The sequence below is a fragment of the Hyperolius riggenbachi genome, chromosome 7 (assembly GCF_040937935.1).
Source record: "Hyperolius riggenbachi isolate aHypRig1 chromosome 7, aHypRig1.pri, whole genome shotgun sequence".
NCBI lineage: Eukaryota > Metazoa > Chordata > Amphibia > Anura > Hyperoliidae > Hyperolius > Hyperolius riggenbachi.
The window spans coordinates 308,393,151-308,405,454 of NC_090652.1; the positions used below are offsets into that span (position 1 = coordinate 308,393,151).

Below are 12,304 nucleotides of genomic sequence, written 5' to 3' on the forward strand. Positions count from 1 at the left end.
AAGCATGCAGCTAATCCTGTCAGATTTGACAATACTGTCAGAGACACCTGATCTGCTGCATGCTTGTTCAGGGTCTGTGGCTGAAAGAATTAGAGGCAGAGGATCAGCAGGACAGCCAGGCAACTGGTATTGTTAAGCAGGAAATAAATATGGCAGCCTCCATCTCACTCTCACCTCGGATTCACTGTAATTATAACTGATTACTGAAATATATAAGCGTTGCTGAAACTGAAGTTCTCTTTTGTGTAGCTTTGCACCAACCTGTACAGATATAAAATCTCATCTGTTATTTCCTGTTAGTGAAGATGAGGTCTTCCATCTATTTCCTGTCAACTACAAAGCCACACCTCTTTGTGTAGGCACACTGTTTCTATGGTAATTCAGGCATTCTGGGAAATGTAACCTGGCATATTTTGTTCCTCCTACTGTGTGTCACATAGTCACACCTGAATCCAGCAAGAAAAGGAAATGGGTTGCAATGCAGTTCCAAGTACATCTGGCTAATAAAATATATATTCTGTCTACTTTGCATCTATAGATCGGAAAATACAGGACCCGGTACCGGCGGACAGAGGCATCGGAGGACGGCGGCGTGGGAGCGATCCAGGCTTATGACAAAATCCTTATTAACATCATAGCCCTACCTAAACCACTGCATCTCCGCCGCTGTACACTATCTAAATCCCCCAAACTCGCCCTCCCTCTCCCCCGCAAAATCCATGGATTTTGGTGCTGTTGGAGGCAGAGCTGTGAGCCGCAGCTCTGCCTCAATGCGCGTCAATCAGCGGCGGATCTCCGCCTCTCCCCGCCCCTCTCAGTGACAGATGCGCTGAGAGGCAGAGCTGTGGCTCATAGCTCTGCCTCTCACGGAAGCACTGCCTGGATTGCCCCCCTGGGAAGTTTCGGGGACTTTAGATAGTGTACAGCGGCGGTTTATAAAATGAGGATTTTTTAGAGACTTCAGAGTCTCTTTAAGCCAGGAATAAAAAAAAATCAGCTTTACAAACCTGAGGCTTTTACCAGCCCCCTGCAGCCATCCTGTGCCCTCGCAGTCACTCACAGAGCCTCCTGTCCCCCGCTGCCAGTGCCAGTTAGTTTTGTTTTCACTGACAGGCCCGACTGCCTGGCCAAGTGTATTTTTTTTTGTGTTCCCATCCGCAATAGCGTCTTGCGCTTGTGCAGGATGCTATTGAGGACGGGAACATGAAGAAAGAGATGCGTGGCCAGGCCTGAGCAGGCGCAGAAAGCCCGCCAACTCCCTGCCAGGGCCTGTCAGCGAAAATAAAACTAGCTAGCAGTGGGGGACCGGAGGCTCCGTTAATGGCGTACGTTAAAAAGGGGCGCTGGGAAAAAAGGGTGCGGGGTTTTAAACGATAAGCATGGATAACGTTTAAAAATATATTGTACTGTATTTCGTTTAAAATTAATGTTTTATAAAGTTATAAATCATTAAATAATGTGCATTAAATTGGCAATTGTAAAAACGTTAATCTTTCGTTTAAATAGTGAAACGTATAATAACGTTTAAAAAAAAAATTACTAAGTAACCCTCCCTGTACCTACCCCTAACCCCTAGACCCCCCTGTTAGTGCCTAAACCTAAGACCCCCCTGTTGGTGCCTAAACCTAAGACCCCCCTGTTGGTGCCTAAACCTAAGACCCTCCTGGTGGTGCCTAAACCTAAGACCCCCCTGTTGGTGCCTAAGACCCCCCTGTTGGTGCCTAAACCTAAGACCCCCTGTTGGTGCCTAAACCTAAGACCCCCCTGTTGGTGCCTAAACCTAAGACCCCCCTGTTGGTGCCTAAACCTAACACCCCCCTGTTGGTGCCTAAACCTAAGACCCCCCTGGTGGTGCCAAAACCTAAGACCCCCCTGTGATAAGCATTAATAATGTTTGAAAAAATATTGTACTGCTTTTCGTTTAAAAATAATATTAAAAAAAATTTAAATCATTAAATAATGTGTAATCATGAGAAGCAGTAATAAAACATTAAGTCTCCGGGCGCCGCTTTTAAAACGTTATTTTTCTCCGGCGCCCTTTTTTCCTATCGGGTGCCCATTAAACGATATTTATTATGAGAGTGAATGGCGGCGCCCGATTTGTCCACTAGCCTCCTGCGCCCTTTTTTACTGTTACCCCGTTAATGACTGCGAGGGCACAGGACGGCTGCAGTGGGCTGGTAGAAGCCCCAGGAAAGTAAAACTGTTTTTTTTATTGCTGGCTTAAGTGTCCCTTTAATACAAATTAAAAGCAGATCGGAATTGAGCCAATCAAATGCAAATGCAAATGTTAATGTGGACCGGCATTAAGGTGCCCATTGACGGAACAATTTTTCCTTCAGATTTTATCGTTTGACGCAATTTGAATGAGCAACACTAAATGGAAGACGATTATTGATCTTACCTATTAGCGGAAAGATTTAAGAAAGTTTTACATACCAACGTGCGTGGCTATCAGCCGTCTGGGAGTGAGCATGGAAGCTCGGCGTCCTCTAGCCCGCTCGTACAGATAAATCTGGCCGGCCAGGGAAGACTTCCTCGTGATCCACATTACCAACAAGTGTGGCAGCATATACCGCGGGACGCCGCGGATATAGGCCTGACTGGACTTTAAAGTGGAGGAGTACGAGGAATGAAGAGGTGGTGAGTGCTGCTTGGCAGCGTTGATTTGAAAGGACACTGTTTGAAACATATGCGCGTGTGATCACGCTGTGACAGCGCAGTACAAGCAGGATATGCTTTGGATATGGTGACAGGGAACAGATCCTTATGTGGATTGAGGTGGTTCTAAGCAGCATTGCAGAAGAACAGTGTTAGCGGTGCTGCAATAAGAGACTGGTTCTCACATGAAGGACTGTGATTCCATTAGTCACGCTGTTTCCCAACAATTTAAATCACCTGAGTCCCTGGCCAAGGACAGTGTATGTATGTATGGGTGTGGAGTGAGGTATGCAAGGAGCGCTCCTCTTGAAGCTGGCATTGTTTTTAGGGGGGAGGGAGTTGGGTATGGGGGATTTTCTATGTACTTTGGAATAATAAAATGATATGTAGTGTGAGAAGTTGATTCCTATAATTTGTGTTATTTATTTTGTCACCAATTCTGTATTTTGTATATTGGTGTATTCCATCTGTCTGTATTATTGTGTAATGTCCGTTTCTTACTTTGTGTAGTGCCACGGCATATTTTGGTGCTTTGTAAATCAATAACAATAATAATAATAGTAATTGTTCTAATAAAAATCTTTCAAAAAAAAAGCAAAGGCAAAAGAAAAAAAAAAGAAAAAAAGAAAAGAAAGAATGACAGAAAAGACAGCATGTCTCTCATATAAAACTCTACACTCCTAATAAAATAAATGCTAGGTACAACAGGATAATCGCAAAGAAACTACTTATTACGACGCTTTTATCTGAACCCCAACCAAAAACCTATCCACCGCTCCGCGCACCAGCCTCTGTTCTATCTACAACTAAAACACGCGCCCCTACACCAGTATTTTATGCGCGCCTTTAAATTGCGTCGCCCCGCGGGCAGCTGCGAGAAACACCACCACTTATATCGTTTATGTCGCAGCAGGAAGTTACAGTGAGATGAATAAATGCATATAAAGCACATTTTTATAAATTTGTTTTATTTTACACAAGTTCTAAGGAATCTTCCCCCCCCCTCTCCATATTCTAAGAAATCCCTCTCCATATTTCTTAAACAAGTGGCGAGGTACAAAAGCCCCCCCCCCCCCCCCTCCCATCACCTCCTCACCGGCAGACAAGCTGAATGAGCCATTCTTCCCAACACCGAAGGGACATGTTGTGCCGAACAGAGCGTGTTTCACACAACAAAGAGAGAGAGATGAATGCATTTAAATACCTTTTTCCCTTGCTAAGATTTTCTTAAATGCCAGCTATAGCTCTTTCAGAACATTCTTAATATCTTGTTTCTCCAACTGCATTCCAGAATAGTTCACCTTACATGCACTTGGCACCTGTGAATATTAGATGACACCATAAGTAAGTTGATGCGACTCTCCAAACTCTGAAACTACCACACCAAGTAGTCTAGTTCATATGCAGGATGCCTGTTATTAGGACCTGTTTAACCAAAACGTGGTCCCCAGGGGCAAAGGTACCTTAAGGCCCCTTAAGGCCACAACAAAGAAGGTGGACTTCATCCACCAATCGCCACTCGTATCGGCTTGCCACCTCTCATAGGACATAGCTTTTGGCCACTGCTGTCTTCCAAAACTGGCCACATGTACTTTCTCCATCTATTCGTGTGCATGGTTCACGCCTCTGTGTCCATCTGCCCAGACCAACATGCCACTGACATTGGTGGGTTTTCACTACCTGACCCAGCATCTCACCACCGGACTGGAGGAGGCAAGTCATTTGTTATTGTACCTTCTGTCAGGAATCAGGACAGTTGTGAGGAACGGCGAAGGGGAAAGGGCCCTAGCAGCGGTTGGGGGTCCTGGCTGGGGCAATTGCCAGGACCCCCAACCGCAGCCTCAATGGAAGTGCTAGCCCTGCCTGTAATAGTAGTAATGACTACCATTACTGTATGAAGCCTGACTGATTCTTCTTATTTTTCTCCTTTTTCCAATAATATAAGTACATTATTCTGTGAGTAGGCTGCAGGATCAGGTATGATACAGAGGGAAGGAGGGTCTTGCCAAAGGCTAACAATCTAAGGCCCGGTTCACACTTGCGGTTCTCTGCCAAACGGACCGGATGACCTGACCGGATCCGGACCGGATCCGGATCGGAACCGTACGGTTCTGATCCGGATCCGATCCGGATCCGGTCAGTTTGCATCAGCTGTTCATCAGGATGCGATCCGGATCCGTTTGGCAAAAGATAGTAGAAATAAAATAAAAATGTTGGGGTCTGGGAGGTCAGCAGAAGGTGGACCTGTGGAATCAGGCCCTCCGCTGTTTAGCACTCACCTCCACCTCCGACATACTGCCAACATCTCCAGCACGTTTAAAGTCACTGCTGCTCCACTCCAAAATGCTTGCCCATGTGTCCCCATCCAAAATCGCCGCTACAATACGCATAGGAAGTGGGGTAGAACATCCGGATTTATAGCCAGTGTGTTGTGCGCTCTCCGGTTCTCATTGGTTTGTATTGGCCGGATGGTGCAGTCCGGCTCCGCTCCGGATACGTCTGCCGGAGGAGCCGGACCAAAAAATAGCGCATGCTGGGTCTTACGCCGGAGTCCGGATCCGGTCCGGACGAAACGGACGCATGTGAACAGACGCATAGACTTTCATTGCTATGCCATGCGTCCGTTCCGTCCGTTCCGCATGCGGTCCGGCTCCGACACGGCGATTCCGGACGGCGACCGCTAATGTGAACCGGGCCTAAAGGGAAGGGGTGGTGACACAATAGGAGGGGTGCTGCATCGAGAGGTTCTCAGCAGAGAGAGTTAGGGCATAGGTGAGATGGAGTAGGCATCTTGAAGAGATGAGTTTTGAGGGCTTGTCTGAAGATGTTGAGGGAGGGGGCAAGCCTGAGGGGCAGTGGGAAAGAGTTCCACAGGATGGGGGTGGCTCTAGTAAAGTCCTTTAGTCGTGCATGGATGTGTGAGATGCATGGGTTGGTTAGGAAGAGGTTGTTGGAGGAGCAAAGTGGGCGGCCAGGTGTGTATCTGTTGACCAGGTCAGAGATGTAGGTCGGGCAGGACTTGTGGATAGCTTTGTAGGCCAGACATCGGACAAGCTTCTCTGACCACAGCAAAAAAGTTCACCACAAGAGAAAATGTAGGATCCAAATTACACACGACCGTGTGGTGACTCCTCATCAAACCCTCCATCACCTGAGGTATATTCCATGCTGAAACCAAACTTCCACCAATGAGGAACCCTCCAGGCAGGTGCGGACAAGGACAAACCATGAAAATACACAGCACTTGTGATGAGCATAAATTACGCGTATGTGTATTTACTGGTCATAATTTGCAATTACGCATCATAATCATAATGCAACCTTTCGGGGAAAAGCATAATTCATTTTGTATATGAAATTGTAAGCATTACTAATTGTGCATTAATTTACACGTAATTTACGCATAATTTTGAGCCAATTTTATCAGTAAATAGCAAAGCCCCCATACATGCTATTGCCACCAAAATTGCTACATAGGTTAAGGAGAAGAGTGGGTACAAGGTATATAAAGAAAAACTATTTTTCTGGGTTTAAAAACCATTTTTCTTTGTATTTTTAAAATTGATTTTCTCAAAAACTACTAGATTTTTTTGAAATTTTTTTTTTGACTTGTGGCCTCTAGTCCCTTTAAAGGATATCCGAAGTGACATGTGACATGATGTGATAGACAAGGGTATGTACAGTGCCGAGCACACTAATAACTAGGCTGTGTTCTTTCTCTGCCTGAAAGAGTTAAATATAAGGTATGTAATTGGCTGACTCAGTCCTGACTCAGACAGGAAGTGACTACAGTGTGTCCCTCAATCAATTTCTTTCTCTCAGAAGTCATTTTCTGCTAGGAAAGTGTTTTATAGTTGGAATTTCTTATCAGTGAGGGTCACACTGTAGTCACTTCCTGTCTGAGTCAGGGCGGAGTCAGCCACTTACATACCTGATATTTAACTCTTTCAGGCAGAGAAAGAAAAAAAAGGAACACAGCATAGTTATTAGTGTGCTAGGCACTGGACATACACATGTCTATCTCCTCATGTCACATGTCACTTCGGGTATCCTTTAACATATGTAGCAATTTTGGTAGCAATAGCATGTATGAGAGCTTTGCAGTTCAACGCCAAAGTCAGCACAAAATTACGCATAAATTATGAGTAAATTCATGCATAATTACAATTATATTGTGAAAATTTACGAGCAGTCATAATTAGCTAATTACAATCATCACTGCACAGCACCCCTGAGAATAGGGAGGAGTGCGCAAAATGTTCAGGTTTAGTCTTGCGGCGAATTAGCCCAAATCTCACTTGCGGTTACAGAGTGTAACGATTGCGGAATTATCTCCGTGGTCAGCGCACAACATGTGCGCTGACACTGCGGAAACCCTCCACAAGCATTATTAATAAGGGACCCAGCTTTGGTGCAAATGCACCTGTAGAGATGAATTCCAACCAGCAGATGGAGCTGTGGAGTACAGAGGAACTCGGACTCTGTACAACCACAGATGCCAGATGAAGATTGTACGAAGTGAAGCAATACAGGGCAAGATAGCCACTCGGGAGAGAGTGAGCACAGAGACAGAATGTATGTATGTCCACCAATCTAGTCGCAACCCAGCGACGGTTGACATACAACAGCAAAGATCAAAGTGAGAAGGCAATCGCAGGAATGGCGATTGCTAACAGAGACACAAGACAGAGTAAAGACAGAATATAGAATGAATAAAGACAGAACCAGTTAGCAACCTGCAATCCAACACGAAGGAACAGGCAGGACTAGCTAAACGCGGTCACCACACGTTAAGCGCAATAGCGACAAAGCACGTTCAAGCACGGTCACCGCACGTTAAGTGCAACAGTGACAAAACTTACCAACCCTGACTAACACATGAAGCATGGAAAATGAAAAATAAACAGAGAAAGCGAACGCTTGCTAATCGGTTGCCTCACCAGACAACAGCAAGCATTCGTTCCAGACAAGACAGACAGAAGCTGTTAGTAGCAAGATTTCAAGCGGATTTTAAAGTGTACCCAAGGCGTAAACATATAAGGGAAAAACTGATAAGTGAAAAAACAGATAGTTACCTGGGTAGATGGAAGCTTCTGGATAGTCCAGAGGCTTTCTGTGTCCTCCTTGCACCCATCATTGCCAAGCACGGAGCTTCTGAATATATCTGACAAGGACTTGACATACAGTATATTTTCTCATGGCCGTGCTACCCTTCCTGCATGAGCAATGCCTGTATTGCGTGAGGACGGCCGTGCCTGCGCAATAAGCCGCTTGTCTACGAGTGGCTCAATGCTACGGTGCAGCCGTGCTCGTGCAAGAAGGGAAGTGTGTGTCCGCAGGCTAAAAGAGGAACCCTGGGAGCAATGGTGAGGCGAGAAGGACACCGGAAGCTTCGGGAGGGCCTACGTAATAAAAGGGTGTGTGGAAATGTAGGTGCCCAGGAAAGCCAATAGTAGGATATCGATACATTTACTAATATTCTACAAATAAAGTGTAAAGAAGGATCGCAAAATATCTGTAATAAATACTGATATTTTACTATAACTAAACCTTACCCTACTCTCACACAGAACCCTCCCTTGATGCTTAACCCTAACTGAACTCCCTCCCTGCCCCCCTGCACAGACGCCCTTCCTAACACCTATCCCTAACAGTCCCCCAGGACAAACACCCTACCTGACGCCTAACTGACTCCCCCCCCCCCCTCGCACAATGACTCTACCTGATGCCCACCCTCAAAAATAACTTACCAGATGCCTAACCTAGACCCCTCCCAGCCTAACCTTAAAGTGAACCTCCAGATTAAAAATCTACTCAGCAGCACTGAAAAGGCTTGGTGTTTCCTTCACAGCATCAGAACTTTGTTTTTCTTATCAAAGTCTTTTTTAAGCTGTACAAAAGCTAAGCTCCGCCCCATCAAAGAAAACCGCCCGGGTATTTTTCCCCTGATGCTGTGTAAAGCATGATGGGATTTCTGATGTTGTTGTTCTCGTTGCCTAGCAACTGGGAGGGGTGATCAGGACACAGGACAGTTGGAACTGTGTCTCATGCTCCCTGTCACCACCTTTTAACAAACATGATGACTGCTCTCATGAAACCACAAACATTTGCCTGTTCTTTTTAAACAGGGTGGGCAAGAGATTATATGACCTATCTATTTTAACTAACATAAGTAATGTAACTTAATGACAGTATGTTTGTTTAGGCTGAAGTTCCTCTTTAACAACAATCATCCCCACCCCCAACACACACCCACACACGCCAAACGCTGCAAAATTTCTGAAACCGTAATTCTTTGGGCGTCACCTTAGACGCCCATTGAGAGCTAATTTGAGAGCTATTTCAACGGGTGCCTATGGCAGAAGTCAAACAATTGTACAATAAATCATTTTACCTCTACTTTTGATTATTTTTCTAGTCATTTGGGCCAGTTTTGTGCAACTTATTCACAAGATCAATCGGAAGTTGAATGAAAATCTTGTGACACTGCTAGCCATGATTTCACTCATCTCTACTTGACAATGCCTCTGCCAATCCGGCATCTTGGGTTAACTGCCAAACCGTCCTGCAGACAACAGATATGCTCGGAGAATGTGAAAGTTGGAGAAGGAGTCTGCGGAGTCTTTCACTTCCAACGGTTCAGCCGTGGATATGGAAATAACGATTTCTGCCTTGAAAATGAAACAGGTTGTTTATACTCAGTTTACCTCACTGGAGATATTTCAGGATAATCATCTCTCTCCCTGAATTGAAGCGCCGCTCGCCGCAGTCAGTCAGAGAGCAGAAAGCAGTAAACTTTGCTATTTCCAATTCGCCAATGAAATTAGTTTGCAAATTCACCAAGTCACTCTGGGTTTTGCTTGGAAAGAAGCTGCAGGAAAAGCTATTTATATCATAATTGTCCCCTTAACAAGTCCCCGCAGCAGCTTGTAAAGGAAGTCCTTCTGTCTTGTGAAAACATCATGTTAAGCAGCAGGCAGAACTTTTTTTTCCATTTGACTCTCGGTAAGCCTCAGGAAATATTACGAAAGGGTTGCCAGTGGGTTGCCAATGGTCAGAACCTGGCCCGGCAAACTATTGTGTTTGCCCCATGATAGGGCCATTTCTAGGACTGGGCAGCTTCCCACTGAGAATTCTGGTCTCAGAGAATCCCTGCCTGGCTGACCAGTACATCCCTTCTCCTTGCTTATAGAATTCATGTAGAGATGTATTAAAGAGGAGCTGTCAGCCATACTATCTCAGGAAAAAAACACATATATAAGTAGATAAATACTTGCTTTACTTATATAACACATGTATTGCACTGTCCACATTTTGATTTTAGTGATTTTTCTATAGTAAGAAAAAAGAGAAAATTCTGTCAGTAATTCTGCGCTTACCAGCTCAATCGCGGTTTCCTCCGCTGGCAGCGCATCTGGGACTTCCGGTGCGGCTGCCCGCATTGTCAGGGATGGTGTCAGCAGCATTCATGATTCTCAGACTGCAAATGAGGGTGGACACATGCGCTGTCGGCGATGCCCTTCTTATACTCTAAGGAAGCGTGTCAGCTGATCACCTGTCAGCTGACACGCATGGCTCCACCTCCGGTTCCTGATTGGCCAAGCGGCTTAGGGAATAAATATATATTATTGTGATTGTATTATTTGACCTCTGCCTTGCTCTTACTACTCTTTTGTCTAACGATTCTGTACCTCTGCCTATCTGATCTGTTGCCAACCTCTACCTGAATACTTACTCTGATCTTGCCTGCCTATTTTGTACCTTTTCTGTCAAATCTGTTACCGACCCGAATTGTTGACCATTCTATACATCTGTACCAGTGACAGTATTGCCTTCTGCTGTCACTGGCTGTAAGACATTTCCCCTGTTGGGAACGACAGATTATTATCGATCTGCTTGTGCCCTCATACACTGGCAGATCGTTACATTCTGATATTTGTTTGTCTGCTAGTGTTCCCACACACTAGCAGATCGTTACAAATTCTTCTTAGGATTTTCCATTTTGTCTGTGTCTATCTTGATGCCAGTCCTGACATCATTTCCTCCTTTACTCTGTCTGTGTATGCATGGCCCGCCCCCCTTTCAGTCTTCAGACACTCCCACCCAGCTCTGCAGTATAAGGTGCATTAAGAAATATTGGCCAATCAGAGAGGAACAGAGGTGTGGGAGGGAAAAACAGGAGGGAAAGAGGCTTCAGCCAATCAGGCAGAATTAGTTATGTCTGAGGGGAAAGTAAAGAAGAAAAAAGAAAACCCAGCATGCCCTGCAACTTCCTTTGTGTGGCAGCTGTGTCAAATAAGCAGTGGTGCTCATCCAGATTCCGGATATCTGAGTAACCCGGATATCCAACCTTTTTTCAGCTATCCGACCGGATTCGGGGTTCCAGATACCTGGGCCCAAATCCGGATAGCTATCTGCAGATAGTTGGCTGGCAATGCGGATATCCGCGGATATCCACAGAAATCTGAGTATTGAGATACTGTAACTAAGTAGATGACATCCAGTCATTGAGCCAATCAGAGGGCTCCCAGCAAAAGCCCTAGCAACCAATCACAGAGGGGAACCCTGGCCAGCCCCACCTGACCTCATTGAGCCAATCAGAGGCCTCCCAGCCTAAGCCCTGGCACCCAATCACAGAAAGGGACCCTGGCCAGCCCCCCCCCCCCCCCCCCCCCTGTATAATAAGGAGGGCTGCCATGATGAGAAATCTTGTCCTTGCTTGTGAATGCTCACTGAGAGACATGCTCCAGTGCTGCTGGCCTAGCAAGTGCTGTATACAGTGATAAACCTAAAGCTGTTCAGTGATTAACCCCTTCACTATCACTACACTATTGTTGTATTGTTAATTAGCTTGATTTCATTGTGTGACAGAGCGTGTGCTGCAGGGCTGCTGCAGGCACCTGTTATGTGTCTGTGTGTGTGCTGTGCACAGACCAGGCCAGCTCCTGCCTGCTGGCCAGCTATTAGCATTAGCTAGCTACAGTATAGGTTAGGGATTAGGGAATATGATTACTGTGTTATTGTGTAGTTAGTACTGTAGTACTGCAGTCAGTGCTAGTAGTTGTTAGAGTAGTACTACTGTGTTAGCTTATGACAGAACTGATGTGCTGCTGAGCAGTGCCAGTGTGACAGTTGTCTTCTCCTCTGCTGTCTGACTGTCACTCAGCACATGGCCCTTTGCACTTGGCACGTGTAACATGGCACGTGGCACTTTGCACATGACACTTTGCACTTGGCACGTAGCACTTTGCACTCGCCACTTGGCACTTTGCACTTGGCACGTGGCACTTTGCACTTGGCATGTGGCACTTTGCATGTGGCACTTTGCACTTGGCACGTGGCACTTTGCACGTACGTGGCACTTTTGGCTTGTGCCAAATGCCATGTGCCACTGCCAAGTGCCAAGTCCTGCATGCTCCTGGCAGACTTTACACCTGCTCCTGCTGCAGTGCCCTGCTCCTGCTGCCTTTGCTGCTCCCACCGCCAGGGTGCCACAGGCCACTGCTGCTGTGCTGATACCACCTATATTTGACCCAAAACACAATTGCTGCATAATTTTTTGGAGGTGTCTGGGCTGAAAACTGCCATGTCCCAGTCGTGTGGTTGGACTTTAGACACAATGGGCTTGATTTACTAAACGGTG

The 12,304-nt window shown here is 45.9% G+C and overlaps 1 protein-coding gene across 2 annotated transcripts in view; it reads right to left on the reverse strand.

The window, feature by feature from the left end:
• Positions 1 to 12,304, reverse strand: part of LOC137525202 (contactin-associated protein-like 5) — a 419,206-nt gene that overhangs the window by 334,319 nt on the left and 72,583 nt on the right. The window contains exon 1 of one of the 2 annotated variants that reach the window (XM_068246130.1): positions 262 to 329. The exons of the other annotated variant lie outside the window; for it this stretch is intronic. Coding sequence (XP_068102231.1) covers positions 262 to 283 — 22 coding nt within the window. The 5' untranslated portion in view covers positions 284 to 329. Of the gene's footprint in view, positions 1 to 261; positions 330 to 12,304 lie in introns of those variants that run through there. 2 annotated transcript variants of the gene reach the window in all.